At 47.3% G+C, this 23,209-nt stretch overlaps 1 protein-coding gene across 2 annotated transcripts; it reads right to left on the bottom strand.

The window, feature by feature from the left end:
• Positions 1–4,942: 4,942 nt before the first annotated feature.
• TMEM248 (transmembrane protein 248) lies at positions 4,943–22,913 on the bottom strand. Of its 2 annotated transcripts, none has more exons than XM_053960836.1 (7): positions 21,210–22,913; positions 12,959–13,133; positions 11,731–12,016; positions 10,073–10,223; positions 9,242–9,425; positions 8,634–8,777; positions 4,943–7,728 (listed from the first exon to the last, which is right to left on the bottom strand). In XM_053960836.1, exons 2-7 carry the CDS (start codon positions 13,115–13,117, stop codon positions 7,708–7,710), a joined length of 945 nt encoding a protein of 314 aa, XP_053816811.1. In that variant the 5' UTR covers positions 13,118–13,133; positions 21,210–22,913; the 3' UTR covers positions 4,943–7,707. The 2 variants fall into 2 exon arrangements, with proteins under 2 accessions (XP_053816811.1, XP_053816812.1); XM_053960837.1 differs by lacking the exon at positions 21,210–22,913 and adding an exon at positions 13,233–13,288.
• Between the last annotated feature and the right edge of the window lie 296 nt (positions 22,914–23,209).

Raw genomic sequence — 23,209 nt, 5'->3', positions numbered from 1 at the left:
CTCTTGGCAGCAAGGTCACATCTGGATTTGCAATCGATGGCAAAATTGTCAGCAAGGCTGTGCCACAGGGAGTGAGGCTGGGAGGAGAAAAGAAGAAGGAGAAGGAGTGGGAGAAGGAGAAGGAGTGGGAGAAGGAGAAGGAAGCATTTCTCAAAGCCCCAGAGGATGCAGCCCCAGCAGAGAAATCTCTCTCTCTGCCTCTCCTGGGCTGTCCCGGCCAGCTCTGGATGCTCTGTGCTCCCAACACCAACATCTGCAAGCTGCTCTCAGGAAAATCCAGCCAAAAATAGCAGAGATGTGCTGTCCTCAAGAGCCACAAACTTCTGACCCCACTGAGGTCACAGCGTGGAGAGCACTCGGAGCATCACACACCTACTGCCCAAAGCAGGGTATGACCCACAAAAAGAGCGATTCAACCTGCCCAGAAATGTTATGGTTTCAGTGGGTTTTTGATCTCAAACCCTGATCCTTTCAAAGGCAGCAGCTCACCCCACTCAGCAGAGCCTCACCCAGCCTGTCCCCATCCCTGTCAGCCCCCAAAGGACAACGCTCCCCACGCCTGGGAGCTCGGATCTGGTGATTGCAATATTCCCAGATCTGCACAGCTCCAGCAGGACTCGGGAGAGCTCAGGGGAGGTGGCAGGGCAGGGGAGCAGCTGTCGGTGACAGCGCTGCCACCACCCTGCACACCAGCAGGCAGCACTGCCGCGTCCTGCCCATCCCATCCCATCCCATCCCATCCCATCCCATCCCATCCCATCCCATCCCATCAGGAATGCGAGTCTGGGTTTCATTTTGGGGCAGCCCTAAAGCTGAGCTCTAATTTCGCTCAATCTGCAGCTGCAGCGCCACAGATGACTCGAGGCTGGTGCAGCGGCAGCGCATCCACCCCAGGCTGTGTCACTGATGCACTCCGAGCTCTCGGGCGTTGCACAGATCTGCCCGGATCGCGGCTCTCAGCCATGTGGAAGCGATTCCCAAAGGATCCTGCCCGGATCGCGGCTCTCAGCCATGTGGAAGCGATTCCCAAAGGATCCTGCCCGGATCCCGGCTCTCAGCCATGTGGAAGCGATTCCCAAAAGGATCCTGCCTTTGTCAGGGCAGCCACCCCAAGGGTCCAGCGACCCCAGGCACACAGAAGCCTGTCCTGAGCTCCAGCAATCCCCGGCTGCCGGGGGCTCCTTCCTGCTGCCGCTCAGCCCCGTACGGCACCTTGCAGCCGCTGTCGTTGTCGCCAGGGCCCCTGGCAGCCTCCAGCTGTGCCAGGCTGGCAGGAGATGCCGGGCCCGGCGTGGGGCTCCCCTCGCCCCGCTCTCCTCAAATCGCTCCCGGCCATGCCTGCGGGGAGGGATTCCCCTCTGTGACAATCTGCGGCCCCTCTGCACACGGAGTGCGGCTGGTGTCACCCTGGCGCTGGCAGAGCATCCTGGTGGCAGCGGCGTTCCCTGCTGGGAGCTCTCCCGTGGTTCAGGAAGGATTCCTACAAACCATTTTATCCACGCACGATGGAGTGCCATAAATAATTACAGGAGCTTGCCTGGCTCCCCGACAGCAGCAGCTTCCTCCAAAGCGAAGGGAGAGGAAGGAGAGGAGAGGAGTTCCCGCGTCCATCACGGCCGGGAACCGCGGGGATTGTGGCTTTAAATAAAGGCGGAGGGGTGGGGAAGCTCAAATCTCCCAAAGAAGAATTAATTCTCGTTGCCTTCAGGGCAATGTTGGGCACCTGAGCTGGGTTCTGGTCAGGAGAAGTCTTGCTGCCAGCAGGGATCTGAGCCACCATCGTGAAACCAGCACCTTTCTACCCCAATATAGCTGCTGATATGAATTCTGAATTAAGGCAGACCCTGTGCTTGGCAGCCAGAACCAGCACCAGACCTGGGGGCTGAGCTTCACGGTTGTCACAACAGAGAAAAGCAAATCCTCTGGAATTCCTCCTTTAATCGATGGCAGGAAAAGTTTTGTCTGATTGCTTTGACCTTTGTGCTCCCCAGGCTGGGTTTCCAAGGGAGGATCCACAAACCCAATTTATTCCTTACAAGTTTCCTGCTCTTCCCTTTCCCTGCCTGGAAGCAAGATCTGGGGAAAACAACCTCACTCCCCAGACTTTCCCCAGGCAGCTGCAGATGTGCAATATTTGTAATTAAGAGTTCATCCGTGGCTTGGGATGCTGCTCCCGGGTCACCTCCGGAGTGCTAGGGCTGGGTTTGTTGTTTGTTGGGAATACAGATGGGGATGAAAGGACAAGGAATTTTATCAGGGAGTGTTTTGGTGACCTGCTGTGCTTGGAGGCTGTCGGGGGCACGGTGGGGAGCAGGGATGCGGGAGGAGCAGCACGGCCGCGCTCCTGATCCCCTGAACCCGCAGGTGAACTGGGAGTGCCTCTCCCACTGGGACATCTCCCAGGAAAAATCCCGGTTTTCACTCCCACACCTGCGCTCAGTGCACAGAACCCGGGCGCTGCCAAACCCAGACATCACCCGGAGCGAGAGACCCCTGGGGAACGCCGGGATGGGAGAACGCTGCGGTTCCAGCAATTCTCCATCCCCGCCGAAACGGATCCGGCCCCGGGAAAGGACGGGCTCGTGCCGCCACCCAGCGGTGTCCGGCGGGGACACCGGGAACACCCGAGCGGGGACACCGGGAACACCCGCACAGGGACACCGGGAATACCCGCGCAGGGACACCGGGAACACCCGAGCGGGGACACCGGGAACACCCGAGCGGGGACACCGGGAATACCCGAGCGGGGACACCGGGAATACCCGCACAGGGACACCGGGAACACCCGAGCGGGGACACCGGGAATACCCGCACAGGGACACCGGGAACACCCGAGCGGGGACACCCGAGCAGGGACACCGGGAACACCCGCACAGGGACACCCGAGCAGGGACACCCGATTACGGACCCCCTCCGGACCCTTTGTCCGCCGGGATCTCCGCTCCAGGATCCGCCTCCATCCTCAGGGATCCCCCTCAGGAATCCCCGCTCCAGGATCTCTCTCCATCCTCAGCACACCCCAATCAGGGTTCTCTTTCCAGCCCCTGCATCCTCAGGGATCCCCCTCAGGAATTCCCGCTCCGAGATCCCCCTCCACCCCCTCCATTCTCAGGAATCCCCACTCCCGGATTTCCCCTCCACACCCTCAGCCCCAAGGGATTCCCTCTCAGGGATTCTCCAGCCCTTCCATGCTCCAGGATCTCCCCACAGCCCCCGTGTCTGCAGGGATCCGCTGCTGCGGGATTCCAGACCCTCCATGCACAGGGATTCTCCTCCAGCCCCTCTGTCCCCAGGGATCCCCGCTCAGGGATCCTCCTTCCAGCCCCTCTCCTCTCAGGAATTCCTGTTCCAAGCCCCTCCATCCTCCCCACTCCACACCCCCCCAGGCCCCTCTGGATTTCTCCTCCAGCCCCTCCATCCTCTGGGATCCAGCCCCGAGTCCCCTCAGGGCACGGCTCCCCCTTTCCCACTGACATGCCTCAGTTTACCTCATCCTACAAATCGTTTCCCTGCAGGAATTCCAGGCTTCTCCCCCTGACCCAGATCCACGTTTGGTTTCTCCTCATTTCCAGGCACTTTCAGGTCCCTGCATTGCCTGGGATCTCACAGAGGTTTCCTTTTGGAAATGTGCATTTTTAAGCTGTTTTCCCCCATTCCCTGAGCTTTAAGGAACACAACCAGGCTTTCAGGAGGGCGAGGATCAAATTTAGGGGCACATCCATTGCTCTGAGCCCCACGGCAAACCCTTACCCCCCAAAATCACCTTTTTTAGCCATTTGTCCCTTCTAGGTGACAATTTTGTTCATGCAGGGTCCAAGGACACCCCTGTTTTTCAGTCCCTCACCTGAGCTGCTCCTGGGCTCTCATCCTTTCCCCACTAAAAAAACAAATCCATGGTGTGATTATCCCATGATAATTAAAATCATTCCCACAGGGAATATTTTACCACCCTCCTCACTATAAATCCCCTTCTTGCTGGAATATCACCAGCAGGGATCCTTTCAAAACACTAATGACATGGAAATGTGACATTTTTTAAATTCACAAACATTTTTAAAAGCTGCTCTCTGCCTTGCCTTACTCTTTCTGTCACTACAGGTTGAATCTTATTGCTATTTATTCCATTGAGGTGCCTGAATCCTGTTGCAAGGAGCCAAAAAAAAAAAAAAAAAAAACCGAAAAAAAAGGCAGCCCAGGGAAATCTATGCTTAGATCCAAACAGTTTCTTGAACATCCTGTAAAGAAACATCTTCAAAAGGTAAATAAAAGGGAATATTGGTTCTGCCAGGAAGCCTTGCAGGGCAGGACAGAGCCTGGAGCAGCTGGGATAATCCAGTTTTTAGCTCTCAGTAGAAGTCACAGCAGAGCTGTAAAAAGCCTTTGAAAAGGAGAAACACAAGCCAGGCGGTCCCAGCAGCCCAGGACAAGGCACAGCGAGGGACTGGAGCTGTGCAGAGCCCCTGCAGGGCTCTGGGGGACAGGGACAGCTCAGCTCGGGGCTGCAGCAACATCCAAACCCTGCTCGCTGAGCTCCTCCCAGCCCAGGCTCACAGACACTCAAGGTCAGGCCTCAGACTGCACCCAAAAATTTGGCAAAAGCTGAGAGAAAGGACCCACAATGGATCCTTTGTGTGTGTGTGCAGCTCCTGAGCATCTCCCAGGACAGGGCTGGGGCTCAGGAATCCCAATTTTGGTGACAAACAAGTCCCAGGAGTTAAACAGAAACAGAGGCTGCTACCTTCAGATTGATTTTCTCCCTGCCAGGCAATTCATCACCAGCAAGGTTTTGATGAGTGCTGGAGGGAAAAAGAGAATTTACAACCCAAATTCAATTCCATTTTGCTGCAGATTTCCCCCTGATTTCCTCCTGTGCTCCAGATAATTTTGGTTGATTTATGAAACCTCTGCAGCCACCAGGCTGGGGAAATAAAGACAGCAAGGATAAACTTCATAGTTTTTATTCTGCAAAGCAATATGCACATCTTACAAACACAAAAATTAATCTAGGAGAGAAATGTCATTTCCAAATCAGCTATTAACCATCATGCAACAAGACAAGTGAAATGTAAGAACAAAACAAAACAAAAAAACAGCCATCTCAAACCCTACAATCACCTGCAGAGGGTTGAAACCAAGGCTCAGATTTTCTATGTAATGCCAAAGAAAATGAAAAAAAAAAAAAAAAAAAAAAAAAAAAAAAAAGAAAGAAAGAAAATGGCAGCTTTCTAAGAACAAGAAAACACGTACAAATAGAATCAAAACTGATTCAAGTCATAGTTAAAAAGAAAAAAGAAAACAAAAAAAGGAAAGATCAATATGATCTGAACTTTAAGTTTTAACTCTTCTGTTTGGCTGCATTTAACTTTGTACATCGCCTGGGAACAATCCAATATTCCTCAGCATTCCAGCACTTTGGCCTGCTGGGACACCCTGCACCTCCCTGCTGCAGTGCTGGGGGCAGAAGGATGAACTAAGGCCAAAAAATCCAACTCTCCAACGTTTTCCCTTTTGCATCTGTGGGTGACAATCTTTAATCCCTGGAGGGTGCAGAAAGTGGGGGAGAAGTTGCCAAGCAGGCTCCTTTCATTCCCCAATGGTTCCCCTGACAGCCCAAATTCCAGCTGGGATGTTTGAGGTCAGAATTTGCTGAAGGAGAAAGGATCTGCTTTGCTTTCCTGAAGGAGCCAGGTGATGTTGGGTGGTTTTTGGGTATTTCCAAGATTCCCCTCTCCCAATCCATCTCCTATTCCTGCCTTTGGTCCCCAGATCAAGCCACCCTCGGAGGCAACTCCTGGAGTGAGGATTAGCACAGAAGGCTGGGCTTGTGTGATTTAGGAACAGCTCAGGCTGGGATTTAGGAACAGCTCAGGAGAAGCTCTGGGCCTGTTTCACTCCCCTGGGAAGCAGCAGCAGCCCACAGCAGCATCAGGAGAAAACTGGGAGCTTCTTTTTATCCCTAAACTTCAAACCAGGCCATCTCTAAAGCTTTGCCTTAACATTCCCTGGAGGAAAATATGTCAGGTAATCCCACGTGGGGAACTGAAATTGTGGGAGGAAACGTGTTCTGAAGGAAACTGTGACTGCTCAAACACCCTTAACACTCGTGAACTTACTGAAGTCCCAACACACACAGACCAGGAGTGGTGTCTGGAGGGAATAAACTGGGAATTTTCTGCCAGCATCACTGAGACTATGAGATTCTCACTTGGCTTTTTTCTTCTGTGGAGTTTGGAGCAAAAGGAGGAGGGAAAAAAAAGCCTGTGGGGAGGAATGAAGGAATGAATGAATGAAACCTGGGAGAAAAGTAAAAAGTCAATTAAGGCAACCAGTGAGATTTAAAAGCAGTGGTGGAAATGTCTGCAGGAAGAGCCTGAACCTTGAAATTAAGGAGGCTGCTCAAGGAACCAGGAAGAAAAACCAGCAAAAGGCAGAATGGAGAAATGCACAGAATCAAATCTCTGACTGAAGAATGGACACAGAGAACAGAAGGGGTTTCACTGGGTGGTTTCTTTGACCTTCCTCACAAGAGCCCCACTTTTGTGGCCATTTTCCCCTGAGTGGACAGCAGAAAATGGCAATTTAATGAATTTAATGGGCCAGAGCTCAGCAGTGCCAGTGGCAGCTGCCCCTCGGAGCTGCAGGCACAGTCCCAGACTCTGGGATCTGTTTTCCTTTCACTCTTTGCACTTGCCCAAGGCTGTGCAGAGCCCCAGCAGGCTGTTAACACAATACATCTTTTTATTAAGTTTCACTTTCTAGAAAGAAAAGAAAAGAAGAAAAAAAAAAAAAAAAAAAAAAAGGGGAAAACAAGTGTACAGACAGCTGCTCTGCAGCAGAGACACACAATCCTGGCTGGAGGGCTGGGGATGGGAGGCCAAGTGGAAAAGTTTTCCAGATAGTCTCTGTGCTGACTGGTTCTCTGGCATTCAGCAAGCCAAATGAAATACCAAAAAAAAAAACCACAAAAAACAAACCAAACCAAAAAAAAAAAAAAAAAACAAAAAAACCAAAAAAGCCAAAACAAAAAAAAATCAAACATTTCTTTTCAGTAAGCAACAGTTTAAAATGGGACTTCACTTCTTAATTTTTTTACTATGAATAAAAGCACAAGTTTGTCCTAAATACAGCACTATTAAAATGTGAATATGTACTTTTTTTTTTTCTTCCAAAAGAGAAAAAAAAAATCTAAAACGTTGATATCTTTTCTTGCAAGCAAGGAGCAAATGGAATAAAGTATTAGGCCACACAAACACACACTGAATTCATGTTGTAGATTGGTGGCTCTGGAAATGCAGATTATATCAAAGGTGCATACTTGGTTCAAACACACTGTACAGACTGGGCAAAAAACCAAACTTCTCTTGGTTGGTTTGAGACACTTGCAAAGGCATCTTCACCTGCCCAGGTGCAGCTAGACAAAAATCTCTGCCTCTGTGGAGCCTTTTCACTGGAGTTATCTACACCAACATGGGGCTGTCCCAGGGCAGGGCCGGAGGATCCCGACCACGCCACGGGACAAGCACATCTGCTCAGAATTACTCTGGATATTCTGCTTTTATAAATATGTACAAATCAATTACAGGCACTTTGAAATGTCTTTGGTTGGAATAAACCAACATTGCAAGGTAATGGATTCACAGAGTGTTAAGACCCAGGCTGGGTTCAGCAGGCAATGGTTTCGGTCGTTCTCAGGAGGAGAGGGGGGTTTTATGCTTCTGACAAAGCAACCTGGGAAAATAAACAAAGGAAGAGAAAATATTTAATTAAAGGCAAATTCTTAATCCTGTAACAGTGATATGATTTATCTCTGTGAGCTGGCAGAGCTGTCCTTGACTTTTCAAAGCAAGCTTGGAAAGTCTGACTTGGAAAGGAAATCAAAGCGAGTCTGAAGGCGTTTTGTACTTTGCAAAAATCAATAGAATGAAAGTTCCAAACCACCCAAAACCAAAAAAAAAAAAAAAAAAACCCACAAAAAACATCCCAAACCAGCTCGAACTACAAAATATCATTAAGATCAAAAGGTGACAACACTGGCTTCCTACTCCTCAATTAAATATATTCATATTTAATCCTTCAGGCAAACTGTAGGTCCCCAAGGTAATGCTTGATTCTTTCAACAGCTTTGTTACTGTTTTTAACTTAATTTTAATTAACAACCAATGATTCTTTCAACAGCTTTGTTACTGTTTTAAACTTAATTTTAATTAACAACCAATGACTCTTTCAACAGCTTTGTTTTTAACTTAATTCTGAAGAACAACCCTTAGAACTATATATCACGTTTTACTCAAGGTTTTCAGTCTGTTGTGGTAAAAGATAATTAATAAATTAAGATTTAATGCCACTATTCATTGCTTCACACAAAACAGTTCAAGCAACACCAGAATTATCACAGAAGAGTCACAGCCCAGCACTTCCTGAGCTGCAATAATCCATTTCTGGAGGACAGAAATCTCATTTTGAGGATCTCCAAAGCACTTGTATGGATTTTATAACCCCTACCTGCACTGTCCACAGTGAAAGGCAATTAAATCCCCATCTCCAGAGACAAGAAAAACCAGTCTGTCCTCTGCCCAACAGGAGCTTTTCTCTGTTTCCTTATCAGAGTCAGGATTTTGTTACCACACACTCACCTTTTCAGAGCAGAATTCTGTGTTGCTTTGCCTCAGTTTGCTTGGTCTGCCTTTAATGACTGCATAGCAGAACATTGTGATCACCATCACAAAGAGGAAGTAACTGGTGTGCATGAGGTGCAGGTTTATTAGAGAGCGATCATCCTGCACACAGAAAAGCAAATTAGAACCACTGACTGACTTAGCACTTGGCATTAAAGCAATAATTACCAAATCAACCCAGAAATTACTTCATTAATCAACTTTCTCCCCTTTACACAGCAATGGGAGTGACTCCTCATTGTGGCACAAAATGCTTCCTGTGATAAAGATCTGTGTTAGGGATATTTTTCCAGATATTGGCAGAGGCTTTTGTGAAATGATTTCAAAGTGTAAATGGTGGTTATTAAGAGCTGTGAGGCACGTGGATCATCAAACCCATCAGGGTGGAGCATTCTCAGCCCTCACACCACACAATAAACCAGCAGTGAAAATTACAACTTTAGGAACCATATCCAATGAAACCACACAATAAACCAGCAGCGAAAATGACAATTTTAGGAACCATATCCAATGAAACCAGAGCTAAGCATTTACTGAAAACACCAGAGGAGCAGCCCAGCACTTACATCTGGAACTATAACAGTTAGTTTGGGATTTAAAGCATGGTAGACTTTGCCAATTGCTCCCTTGTAACACCAGAAGGGGTTGTAATCCTGGGCATATTTTGTGTTCGAGTCCCTGGCCGTGGTGAAGATCTTGTACCACAGAGTGGCATTGCTGTAGGTTTCAGGAACACAATGTGGTGGCTGACTGCAAGAAAACAGAAATAATCAGCACCCTGAAATGTATTTTCCATGTTCAACCAGGACAACTTTGCTTCTCAAAACATGGTTTTAATTTGGGCCTTCCAAAGCAACAGTAAACCCCCAAAGTTTAAGTTACAAACCCCCAAAAGCCACATGATTGCTATGCTAAAATCAGAATTTAACTGCATGTTGTTGCACTAAGCCAACATCCCACAGCTTAATTGGAAAAACACTGGTTTTCCTAAGGCTTCCCACAGCCTGGCTTCTCCAGGCTGGAGGGAAAACAGTGTCAGGGAATCCAGAGAAGACAAAGGGAAGATATTTTGGTGAAGGCAAAACAGCCTTTGCCTTGTGCTGATCTCTCAGCAGGGAAGAGGGTGAGAACCTCAGTGTCAAATCTCATCTCTGAAACTCAGTTATGAGGTAAATCCCTTAAATTTCCATGGATTCTCTTGCTCCCAGTGAAGTTTAAATCACAGCTGAAAGGCAGGCATGGGCCAAAAAATCTCTAAGACAGCAGAGGTTTTGTCACCATGGGGGAAGGAGTGCAAGGACACAATTTCCATGATTAACAGGAATTTTCACGAGGAGCTAACAAGTCAGAGGAATGAATGAGGCAGGAAGCAGCCCCTGGGGCAGAGCTGCACTTACACTGTGACTGGGAACACGTTGCTGGCTGCTGTCACAGTCATGCAGGTGGTGAACACGACCTGCTCGCAGTGGCCGTGCAGGACACAGTCATCAGAATTCCAGGCAGCTGGCAGGGTGAAGGTGATGTTTATCTCCTCGTGGGATTCTCTGCCTTTGAGAAAGAGACAAGGAAAGCTGGGGTTTGGTTCACAAAAGTATCTGAGCAACAATTGCTGGGAGAAGGAGAACACACAAATGATTAGGGCAGGAAGCATCACCCTTTGGAGTCATCCCGGATCTTTGCAGGCAACAAAGAGAGCAAAAAGAAAAGTTAAAACCCAGAACAAACCACAAAATCCCCCAGCTGCTGCTCTTCCTAATCTCTCCCACCTCAGAACTGGGGTCATCAGGCTGCTTTCAGAACTTGAAAACTCTTTATAAGTGAATTTATAAGTGAACGCTTTATAAGTGAAACACATGCATGTTCACAGACCTTTATTAGAAAAGCCTTTCTCCTCCTAAGAACTTTGTTCCACATCTGTTTTTTCTGATGCTCACTTTTCAAACTGGAGATATTTGTGTAGAGAAAAAGGTGCCAGCAGATACTGAACTGCACATTAAGTCCTGTATGATAACTCCACGTGGAGAAATTCAGACTGAAAACAAATCCAGGCTGCTGCAAATGGAACTTGCATTTGGTAGCTCTCAAAGCAGCAACAAAATAACAACAGAAAACCCAGTAATGCACATTTGCAGCTATTGGCAATGTCTCTCCACAGGTTGAAGACCTTCAAATGCAATTCTGGCTGAAAGCTAAAACACAGTGAGGTTCTATTATCAATTTCTATTAATTCTCTATGAACTCCTGTCAAAACTTTCTGGCAGGCAGCCAGAGAGCAGATTGGTCTCTGCACACCACAGAAGCCATAATCATCTTATCTGCTGCTGTTTGTGATATTAAAGCTGATTCATTTATACTTTTTAGATAAACTAGAATTTTTTAGGCAACTTAATACTCTCTACTGCATCTATGTCACATTTGAAATGTCAGCTGAGGACTTGATGGATCAAGACAAAACTGAAGAGAGTCACTGTTTGGAATTTTGCTGGCTTAAAAATGACCTTCCATTGTCATTAGGTTTAATCATTTCAAACTGCCAAGCCTGATCTTGGCACGCCTGCAGGTTCTTTTCCATTCTGAATGCAGGGAAAAGTTCCTCTAACAAACAAGGGAAGGACTTCATACAGGAATAAACTCAGAATAAATCTGGGAACACATCTGTGCTCTGTGCATAAGAGCTATCTCACCCATAATAAGCTGGTACATTTTTATTTGATTATGTAGTTATTAAAATCATATAATTATTTGGAATCACAGAATGGTTTGAGCTGGAGGGGGCTCTAAAAACGATCTTGTTCCACTCTCTTGCCAGGGGCAGGGACACTTTCCACTAGCCCAGGCTGCTTCAAGCCCTGTCCAACCTGGCCTTGGGCACTCCCAGGGATGGGGCAGCCACAGCTTCTGAGTACTCATGACCCTCACAATAAAGAATTTCTTCCTAATACTTAATCTAAACCTACTTAGTTTCAGTTTGAAGCCAATCCCCCCGTGAAAGGTTAGAAAAAAACCTCTAAAAGCCAACTGTAACCTGAATTTTTAAAGGTCCAGCCTTGCCTACCTGAAAGTCCAATCTGGTGCCCAAAAATTGTGGAGCTGAGGTGTGTGACATTGCGAGAGTATCCCCCAAAAGGTCTGAGAGGGTCCAGGGTCAGCGTGATGGTGACAGAGATGTTGATGGGACCAGAGTCCTCGAGGGTCTGTGGGGACTGTGTGGAGGACCTGGCCTGCCCGCTGGTCACGGTGCTCTCTGGAGTTGTGGTGTCGTTCAGGAGGTGCTTCAAGGTTTCATTCTCAGATATACAGAAGTCCAAATCATTAAACCTCAGCAGGAAAGTATTCCAGTCCTTAAAACAAGAGAGATTTCAAGCCCGTGAGGGAGCTCACGCCTTGCTCGGTCCTGTCCCACCCGGTTCCAGGCCATTGAACAAAAATCACACGGCTCACAGAGCAACACAAACACCAGCAGGGCTGGCTCAACAACAGCAAAGTTGTTTGTAGAGGTCAGAGGGGTTCAGTCCCAGCTCCCTCCTGAGCTAGAAAGGAAACTCAGTCTGTTCACACAATCACAGAATCACTGGGTTGGAAGAGACCTTTAAGATCATGGAGTCCAACCAGCCCCAACACCTCAACTAAAGCCTGGCACCCAGTGCCACATCCAGGCTTTGTTAAACACACCCAGGGATGGTGACTGCACCACCTCCCCAGGCAGAACATTCCGGAACTTTATCACTCTTTCTGTAAAAAACTTTTTCCAAATATCCAACCTCTATTTCCCTTGGTGCAGCTTGAGACTGTGTCCTCTGTGCTGTCAGTGCTGCCTGGAGAAAGAGCCCAACCCCACCTGAGCACAGCCACCTTTCAGGGAGTTGTAGAGTGATAAGGTCACTCTGAGTCTCCTTTTCTCCAGGTTAAACACCCCCAGTTCCCTCAGTCTTTCCTCACAGGACTTGTGTTCCAAGCTCCTCACCACGCTCCGGGGTGAGCGGTTTCTGCCCAGGCTTCCCTCATTATAGGACAGTGCTGAGGGAAGAAGTTCCCCAAACCAGCTAAATAAACAAACTGAATAACACCTAAATAACAAACTGAAAGGCTCCTAGCCACAGCAGGGAAGATCCATGACAGATGATTTGGCCTCATCACTGACATAGAACAACTAACAAACACTCAGCCCAACAGCCCTTCTGAAAGTAAAATGGAGACACCCCCACACAACTCTGTGCCCTCTAGGAGGGGAAAACAATTAACTTCAGGCATGTTTTCCAAATGAATATCATTTCTGCACGTACCTCTGTCATTTCTGGGGATTTGATCTCCTTGATTTTGAAGAAGTAGCCCAGAGTCAGGAAGGCGATGGCCATGGCGCTCACGCTGATCATGAAGACCACGAGCGGAGGGCGGCTGCTGATATAAACCTTCAGGTTCTCCAAGAGGTTTATGTAGAACATTATTCTGATTGTTCACCTGAGGGGAAAGAGTGTTCCAACAGAGTCACTGGACTGTGTGCTACGGCTGGGGGGTGGTGGATCCCAGCAGACAGAAAGAGAGAAATGGGTTTGTTACCCAGAATGGAGACTGGATTCCGTGGCTGTTCACCGAGCACAGAGCGTGTGCCTGAAATACAGCAGTGATCAGAACAGGCTCCACATCACCTTCCCGGGGCTCAAACTGCCAGCTGGGAACAGGTGGTAAGGAATGAGGGCTTCCAGCCCAGCCCAGAATCTCTGATAGGTAATAAAGCCAGTTCTTGCCTTTCCCCAGGCAGGGTATCACTGCTACAGTTTAATGCCAGCAATGTCTGGATGCACCAAGGTACAAATCAAACTTTGCACATCCTTTGAAAACCAAGGCTGGAGCCTTAAGGATCCCTCTTTACCCCATCCCAAGTGCCTCTATTTTCAAAGCAGCATCTGAGAAATAGCCCCACATTATTTAAGGCTTTTGCACCAAGAATCCTATGTGCAGAAACACCAAAAAAACTGCATTAAGGTGAAGACTCCTGGTCTTTATTTAATTCTTGCGAGATCTAGAACTTTTTGTTCTGTCTGTAAGCATAGCCAGGGAAGCTATGCTTCCTTACAAGCTGAGGAAATGTCCCAAGTCATTAATTTTTGCCCCAGATAAAATATTTTGTCTGATTCTCCTCCTGAATTTTTATCTGCAGAGCCAAAAGACCCAAATTCTTGTATCAGCTTCCCCATCTCCACGCCCAGGGAAAAGCAAACAGCCAGGTGTTAAAGGGCTGCCTTGTGATATCTCCTTCAGGAGCTCTGCAAGGAAGAACTCCAAGCCAACCTTTATCTTTGTCCTGCCTAAAACCCTGGCTGAAAAGGCTTTTAACCCCAACTAAACCACCAAGGCAGGAGCTGCTCCTAGCAATGTGCTGCTGATCTCCAAAATTCTGAGGGAAAGGCAAAAACAATTTTGTAGTGCAAGGGTTAAAGTTGGAACATCCATGGAGATCTGATAACATTTAATTAAGGCAGGGACTGCTCCTGCAGCTCGGGGTGATTCCCACTGACTCCCACCATTGTCATTTACAATCCAGGTGTAGCAGGGCTGAAAAGTGGCAGCTCAGAGGAGGAGAGAGGCACAGGGCAAGGCAGGGAGGGATCTGTGATGTGATCTATTGATTTAAGAGAAAACAAAGGAAGGGTAAAGGACAAGCAGGCAGACAAAGCCCTTTTCAGAGCCCACAGAGTACAATGATCCCAACTTCCTTGTGTATACTCAGGATTTTACTGGTAGGAATGCTTCAGCAGTTCCTGTTAGCAGAAGAAATATTGACAGAACCTGCAGAAGTGTCCCAGAGAGGAGAAAACCCAGCTCGGGGAGAAGAGACACAGGTACAGTGCCAACAACACAGCCCTGAGCTGTGCCTGCTGACTCCCCACTCGCCCTCCTGCCTGAACCCTGCTGAGACAGAGCTCTCCAGAGCTCAAGATCTCATCCTGGCTTTATTATTTTGCACCATCAACCCCTTCCCATCCACCCTGCAAAGCCCAGGAAGTTTTTCTCAGTGAGATGCAGGTGCTGCGAACATCTCTACAAACCCAGGGTGAAAAGCAGGGAAAGGAGAGGGGTGAGAGGGGAAGAGAAGGTGATGAGAAATGTGCACCTTACCAGAACTTTGTCCCAGAGCAGCTGTGGCACAGCCAGGCAGGCCAGGGAAGGTGGCAGAAGGCAGCAGGGACAGGGAAGGGAGAGCTGGGGCTGGCAGGGATCATGCTGGGAGTGATCCGCCCTTCTGCTCGTTCTGCCTATCTTGTCCCTGGCAGCAAATTCCTTAAAAGAGCCCGAGTTAAAAACCCCAAACGCTCCATCCAGAAGCAAAACCCCAAACACTCCTTCTGGAAAAGTGGGAGACACATGGGGAGATTGAAGGAGATCAAAACCTAAACCAAAAGCAGAGTTGTAGGCAGTGTCCCCTCCTGAATTTCCTTTAGGAAATAGCACAGATGCAGAGTTTACTGCAGCTTTTAACCAGGGCTGAGTGTCACCCACAGCACATCCAGGGCTGGCATTCCTTTTTTAAAGGGGTTTCCAACGGCTCCATTAGAATTTGTTTGCCACAGGGTCTAAACCAGCCATAAAAAAACCCGGGACGTGCTGGAAATCCTACACAGGGAAATATTTGGGCTAATATTTTTATGTAAGAGATCACCAGCTTTTGAGTGCCAGTTGTTTAATATGCTGCCGTAACTCACTGGCTTTGAAAGCAATTAGAAAATGCCATAAGCTGCAATTTCCGAGGAGTAATGTGCTTTTGGGAGGGCAAAGGGAACAACTGTGGATTTCAATACTGGAGCTGACATGAAAATAGCAATGGGGGAAAGCAGAAGGATGAATGTTTCCATGCTCTTGCCTGAAGAATTAATGATTTTTTAATCAAAGTACTTAAATAACTTTAATTGTCACGGAATTTGTGATCCAGATCAGTGCATTACATCAAAGTGACTGTGGATTTTCAGGCTTCCTTAAACTCCTCTCTGTTAGAATCACATTGCATTACAACTCTTCTGCCAGCTCTAGTAACTAACTTCCTCCTCTGTGTAAATGAGTAACTTCAAGAATATAATTTAAACTTTTATTTCTTGTTCACAGAGTTAAAAAAACCCCAACAAACCAAACCAAAACAATGCTTTTACCTCCTGGCAGGTCAGGCAAGCAAGATCAGATTTCACTTTTTAGCCAAATGAATAATTTAGTGAGTGGCTCTAATGACTGCTGCTGCCTCTCTCCACTCCAGCAAAGCCTTTTAATACTTGGTGCAATAAAAATCTCCCCAGTCAGACTAAACAAGGAGCTCAAGAATGAAAACTGCCAGGCTGGAACATTGGCCAGCAGCTCCAAGGTAATTGCTGGGTAGTGAGGGATGTTCAGCAGGAGTTACAGCTGCTGGAACTCGCCTGGAAACCCTGGAGATGTTGTGCTCTTAAATCAGCATCTACAAACCCAGGCAGGGAAAAAGATTAAAATGGTAAAGGGGGGAAAATACAACAGTTTAATCTGTCAGAGTGCCAGACAAACACAGAATTGAGCAGCCAACTCAAAAGCAAGAAAATATTCTACAGTGTGGGGAGATTTCCTCCAAAACAGCTCCTGACAGCAACCTCAAAGGAGCAGCATTGTGAATTCCTCTTTATTTGTGTATGAAAGAGTGTGGAAAAGGAAGCTGCTGAAATAGACTGATGAGTTTTTCAAGGCTAAATTGCAAACAAGGAAAATCTTGAAGTCTATTGCAAAGACCAAAAAGTCAATGCAATGAGTCACAGCTGAAGTATTAAATTCCCATTTGGAGGCTTAATATCAAAGGAGCTGAATTCCTAAGAACAATAAAAAACCCATATGCTGCACTAAGGCAGGTATTGATAAGCAAAACTGCAGTTAGCAAAGTGAAAAGAAACCAAAACCAAACATTAATTTTAAAGAGATCAAAGTCATTTGACATTTTTGTCAATAATGTCAACTACCACCCTGCCACTAGAAAGCTTAAAATGATGGAATTTCCTCACAGATATTTCCCCTTCTTGTTGTGCACTCTAGAGGAGGGGTTTAAATGTAAAATCACCACTGAGATATCCTAAAGAGGAAAAGGGCAGGAGGCAGCAGTGCCTCTCCCAGCACTTCTCCTTTAGGATCTCACAAGTTTTTCCATTCTCAAGATCTCATTGCACAGGACAGTGTTTAAATTGAGCTGTGCAGCTCAAAAAAAATAAATCAATTGTATTTTCAAAGGTGCCCCACTACAAGGAGTGCAAAGGGGTTAGGAAATGGGTCAGCTCAGGGTTAACCACTTTAAATGAAAATTATGTCGTGTGCCAAAGGAATATTTACAAATACAAATCAAACAGACCATGGGAAAGCAGCCATAAATAAATGCAAACAAAGCAGTGGTGTTCACCTCAAACACCTTTAACAACAGCAAACAGCAGCAGGTACCAAAATCATCTTTCATTTGGATTTTTCTCTTCAAATTTGATGTCTAAGAGTGAAAATAAAGCAAAATGAAAATCAGAGTAGTATGAGCTGGGGCTGCTGGTGGGGCTGGTGCTGTTCAGTATCTTTGAGGGTGACAGGGACACGGGGACAGCTTGGCAGTGACACCAAGCTGTGTGGGAAGGATCTGGACAGGCTGGAGAGGTGGCTCTGAGACAACCTGATGAGGTTCAAGACCAAGTGTAAGGAAGAGTAACTCCACCATCCTCATATCTGGGGAAAATAGAGGTGTCAGGATCTGCAGCAGCTTCAGATCAGCTTTTTTAGGAAGTGGGATGAAACTGCACAGCCTAAAACCTTCCCCAGGAGCAGCAGCAGGGCAGGAATTCATCCTGGAGGAATCCCCCAGGGCACAGCACTACCCTGTCCAGCTGAGCCTCCTCCCCTCCTCCAGCGTGAACAAAAGAAATCAAAACCAACAACTCCTAGGAAATGCCAGCAGGTTTCTCCTCAGCACAAGGGAGGGAAGCAATCAGGGCGTGTGGAGGAGGAAACTTCACAAAAACATCACCTTGGGTCCTTGAATCCAACCCAATCTAACCCCAAGATCAGCAGATGTGCACAAACACATCTGCTCCAGTGGGAGATAAGGGGAATTGGCTCCAGCCAGAAGTGGCTTATCAGTTTCCTGAGCTATTTTATCCACAAATATGTTTACTGATAAAAAAAAATCCATATTTTCCTGGAGACTGGAAGCTGAAAATGGCAGGAAAATGGCTTTGCATCTGAACTGCACAGGGCAGGAGAGGAACAGCCCCTGGAAATGTGGAAAAGGACATTCCTTCCTCCTGGTATCCTGATCAAGGATCAGGATCAGAATATGAACAAAAACCAGGGACTTGCACAAATAGAAAGAAGCATGAGATGCATGAAATGTTTTCTTTTCAGCTCTCAAAACACTTTTCAAAGCTTAATTAATAATTTCAACATCCCCAAGAGGGGCACCAACAGCAAACATTTCAGGTCTGCCCATGAAACAAAGCCAAGGAAGGGAAGTAATTTGGTGAGTGACAGAAAACTTTAAAGATCAAATTTGGACTGAATTTCAAACACCCAAATTCCTGACTTTCAACTCTCTATAAAGACAGAAATCTTGAAAAAAAAAAGGTCAATGATGTAAAAAAATAAAAAGGAAAACAAACATTACTCAATCTGTATGTGACAGCCCTTCCCAACAGACTTGTGTTGTTCAAAAAGTCTGGTGGATTCACCACAAGCACCTGAACTTTGTGCCAGCTGATACTCTGGGGACAGCAAAGTTGATTTCCATTTCCCACTGGAAGAAAAATTCGTGCAGAAACAGACAAATCCAAACAAGTTCCAAGTATTTTTTATATGTTCTCAGTTCTTAAAATTGATGAATGAGAAAAGGCAAGGAAAGTTAAAAGTCAGGAAGCAATAGAGTGAGGAAGCTTTTTTTCTCCTGGTTCAATGAACCCTGAATTCTGACTTTTGTTAGAAGTGAAAAACATAATTTAAAACATACCCAGCTGTAAAATCAAAATGAACTCAACCTCTGGTAGAAAATCAGACATTTTGGTGCCAAACTTGAAACAGGCATCTCTGTCTGCCAAGAGCCTGTGCCATGGGAATGAATCCCCTTCCATCTAAAAGAGCTCATGGGCATTTTTAAACCTTCCAGCTTTTCCAGGTCCAAGTCATGACTTCCAACGTGAGTTACCATAACCCAAATCACCCAGACTGCAATAAAACACACAATAACAGATGAAGGACTTTGAATTTGTATTAAAAATGCTAGTCTGGTTACTGCTGCTTAGCATGAGAACCTCGGAGGGGAAAGGAAAAGTAAAATTATTCCATTTTACAGGACCTTTAAAGATCCACGAGAAATCAAAAAATACAGGATGGCTTTACTGAAGAGGTGTGAAAATTCTCAGTAACTCTCCAATAATCACAAACTGGTTGAATGACCAGTTCAGGGTTAATTGTTGACTTCATTAAAGCTACTCATTAAGGAATGTGGGACCAAATTGAGCAGTGAAAGTGCAGAGAAATGCCAGGAAAAGGCTCTTCAGTCTGCAATGAGAACTGTGAGGAGACAGGGATGCAGACAGATACACAGCTTGAATCACAAGCAGAGAAATGACTGACAAGCTGAGGAAATGGCAGCTTTGGGGAATGGCAAATTCAGAGTTTGGGTGTGGAAAGAAGGGAGAGAAGCAGCAAAACAGCCAGTGGCCACTGATGGAAATAGAAACAGCAGCAAAACCATCTGAAATGAGGGAGCTGGGACACAGCTGAGATATCAAAGCCACGGCTGGAATATTCTCACGTCTGTGTGCTTCACCCCCACTGCTCAAAGCAAACAGCACCTCAGCTTGCTCAGCCCCAGCTGGTGAGTTCACTCTCCCTTTTACAGATTAACAAACCCCCAAACGCCAGCACACACACAGGTTTTCACCCAAAACAAAACCTGGGACTTCTGAGCCCTGGGAACCTGCTTTATTCACAGGTCAGGACAGTCTTGGAAAGGAAATGAATTCCCACCCAGCCACGCTTTGGGTAAGGGGAGGTTTGGGAAGAGCAACTCAATCCTGACACCAGCGAGTTTCGTGAATAGTTTAGGGCTAGATTGCTAAACCAGCTTCATTTCTACAAAGCCTGTGCTGTTATTTAATAAGAAGGAAGAAGATCCCAGCTGCCAGACCCGCAGGAGGAGCTCAGGGGTGCTCCAGGAGGGGTCTGGATGTGCCAGGCTCTGTCCCTCTGTCCCCAGCTGACAAAGGACACCCAGCTCTGTTTGTCCCCTGCCCTCAGCTGGGCACTCTCAGAGCACAGGGACGATTTTGTTTTCTCAGGTGGCCTTTCAAGCTCTTGTCTTTCAAGTGGAAAAGAAGAATCACATTCCAGCAGAGCCACTCCTCAAATCAGGGCAGGTAACAGAGCTACCCAGGGCTTAATCCTGCCTGATGGGCCGGGCTCCGGGAGCGATTTCCAGGCTCAGTTCAGTATTAGCCGTGCTCGGGCTGCCACAGAAGTTCTCTCAGTGCTGTGCACACCTGCTGAGCAGGAGCTGGACCGCAGGCACCGGGATTATTCCCGGGCACGGGCAGGTGCAGGGCAGCTCCCCGGTGAAACCCGAGCCGCTGTGTCCTGCCCAGGGGCATAAGGATTCACCGGGGAGTGTTTCCTGCAACTCAGCCCTCAGAAAAAAAAAAAAAAAACCGCAATCATCATTTACCACAACTGCCAGGCCTGGGTTTTCTTCCCCACCACGCTGTTCCAGCGGCCAAACTTCGGGGAAGTTCAGCGAGGATGTGGAGAGCAAACCTTAATTAATGAATCCTTCTCTGCGCTCCACGTTTGTCTGCCAGGGCAGTAATTCCCCCTCCAGAGCTAATCCCGGAAATAAACTTCCCCAAAGACAAACCCTAAAGAGCAAACAAAGGGAAAAATAAAATCCCAGCCGTGCAGTAATGGGTTTTTTTTCCCAGGGGGATTCGGATCCACGCTTTGGATGTACCGGCAGGGATGGAGCAGCCATGTTCCAGGCATGATGCACCAGGAATTTTAGCATTAAAACCATCATGAGATCGTTAGTCAAGTTAAACCCCGCTAAAGAGTGAAAGAGCATGAAATATGGGTGTATAAAATATTGGGGAAAACATCCCAAAACAAGCACACAAAAACAGCCGAGCGCAGGAACCACCGTTCAGAGGCTACTTTGAAACACAATTATTTCTAGTGCTACAGAAATTGTTATTTTTCACTGTTTTTTTTTTTTTTTTTAACCCCGCTACGACGCCACGCATACAAACTTCAAGCTGACGACCTTTCCCAACATAATTCTTATAGGTAAATAACAAAAAAAACCCTGAGGCTACGACCCCGCAGCAGAGGCAAAGCGCCCCGAGCCCAGCCGGGACCCGGCGCTCGGGGGCAGCGCGGCGGTGCCGCGGCCCGAGGCTCCCCGGGGGCTCTCCCGGTGCTCCCCGCGCTGCTCCCAGCCCCGGAGCGGCCTCACGGCTGCCCCATCCCCCGGCAGGCCGGGCCGCAGAGCCGCCCCCGTCCGCTCCTTACCGGCGTCCGCGGCGGGGCTCGGGCCCCCGGGCCGGGCGGGGCTCAGAGGCGGCGGCGCTGCCGTGCGGGCGGGCTCTGCACCATCGTCCTGCCCTGCCGGGGCTGCGGGCACGGGCGGACGGGCAGCGGGGGGAGAGGCCGCTCCCCGGGCAGCCCCGGGCCGGACACACGGACAGGCCCCGGCACCGGGCCCCGCCTCCGCCGCCGCTTCCGGGCCGCAGCCCTGACCCCTCACCCGCCGACGGTGGCGCGGGGGGGACAAGATTGAGGCGGCGCCGGCAGCGCGGGAGGGGCCGGGAGCGGCATTGGGGACGGAGCCGGGAATGGAACCGGGAGTGGAACCGGGAACAGCACCGGGAACGGAACCAGCACCGGGACAGGCACCGGGAACGGCACCGGGCCCTCACCGCGTTCTCTCCCGGCCCGGGCGCCGCAGCCCCGCGCTCCCGCTCCAGCCTCCCTCAGGATGTTCCCGCCTTCCCCGTCCCCTTTTCCGCCAAAAACGATCCCCAAACATCGTTTCTGTTGTGTTTCCTGACATAAATACCTATTTATAATAATAATAACTATAATAATAAATGCCAATACCTATTCCAATAGCTAAAAGTGTTCAGGGTTAAATCCTTAAAGCAAACAAACCTTCATTTACGTTTATCGTGGTAAATAAGAATAATATCCTTGGTTTATATTGCTTTATTATATATTACTGTCTATTATTAAAAATTAGTATTATTAATGGTAATATGATGACGTTTCCACGAGGATAATGTGAGGTCTGGTGGAGCTGTTTACTGTCCCTGACAGCTGGGCAAGCTGGGAGATAACCTTGCCTAAATATTCTGCATTAAAATAAACTAATTATTAAAAAAAAATTAATAATTCTGCATTAAAATACTTGGGTGAAAATATTCCCTAAAAATGCTTTGGGAAGGTAAAACTCCAGCAGTCCCATGAGGATCTGAAAGGTCAGAAACCCAGAGATGACAGCACTGAATTAATGAGCGACAATCACAATTAATGACTCCAACATTTCCTGTAAAACACCCTCCTCACCAAAGGAAATAAACGCAGGAATTCCCGTGCAAAGAAATATTTTACAATAAAAGATCCAACCCAAGGGGCTGCAGAGTCTTTTCAGTGAAACTGAGCTAAGAGCAGGAAAAATAAAGGGAATTTCTGACACTGTGGGCACAGCACAGCACCTGTATTTTAAATCACTTTAAGGGATCATATTTCCATTTAAATCACTTTAAGGGATGATATTTCCATTAAAGTCTCTGCTTTGCTCTTTTTTGCAGCACTGGGGTCTCACCCAAACCTTGTGAACACCTCTGTGCTCCAGCCCTGCTCAGGGATTGCTCCAGGTGTGAAATCCACCTTTCCTGACTAATTTACTCACATTTTGAGTAAATTTTTTCAAATTCACCCAAATCAAATTTGTCAAATATACTCAAATCCACTTTTCCTGACTAATTTACTCCAAACACCCCCTCTGTGGTGCCTTGATTACAAGATGGCACGTGAAAAAAAAAAAAAAAAAAGAGAGATATTTTAGTTACAAAATCCTTCCCAAGTGCTTCATTGCCCCAATGAGTTCTCCGCAAAGAAAATAAAAATAAACATTGGTACCCAGCCTAGAACTCGAAGGGCACTTGAGAATTGATGGAAATAGGAAGAGATATTTGAAATGGATGGAAATAGAAGTAGATTCTCCCGGCTCAGAGCAGCCATGACTCATTAATGGAATAACAAAAGGCGAGGAGGGGTTGGGGACTCATTAACGAGGGCAGAACTTTTATTTAAACACTCTCCTTTACACAACAGCTGCAAGTTTGCTTCCCCCACCCCTCCCTCGGGACAAATTAGGAGATTCTGGAGATCAGAATTAGCACCTAAATAAACAAAATAAATCCCAGGATTATTGACCGAAGCGATTTGGGCCGTGGCGACACACGGAATAATTTGATTTTTTTGGTTTTGTTTTGTTGTGAGCATCCCAG

The sequence above is a fragment of the Vidua chalybeata genome, chromosome 20, assembly GCF_026979565.1.
Source record: "Vidua chalybeata isolate OUT-0048 chromosome 20, bVidCha1 merged haplotype, whole genome shotgun sequence".
NCBI lineage: Eukaryota > Metazoa > Chordata > Aves > Passeriformes > Viduidae > Vidua > Vidua chalybeata.
This window is presented reverse-complemented; position numbering and strand designations above follow the sequence as displayed.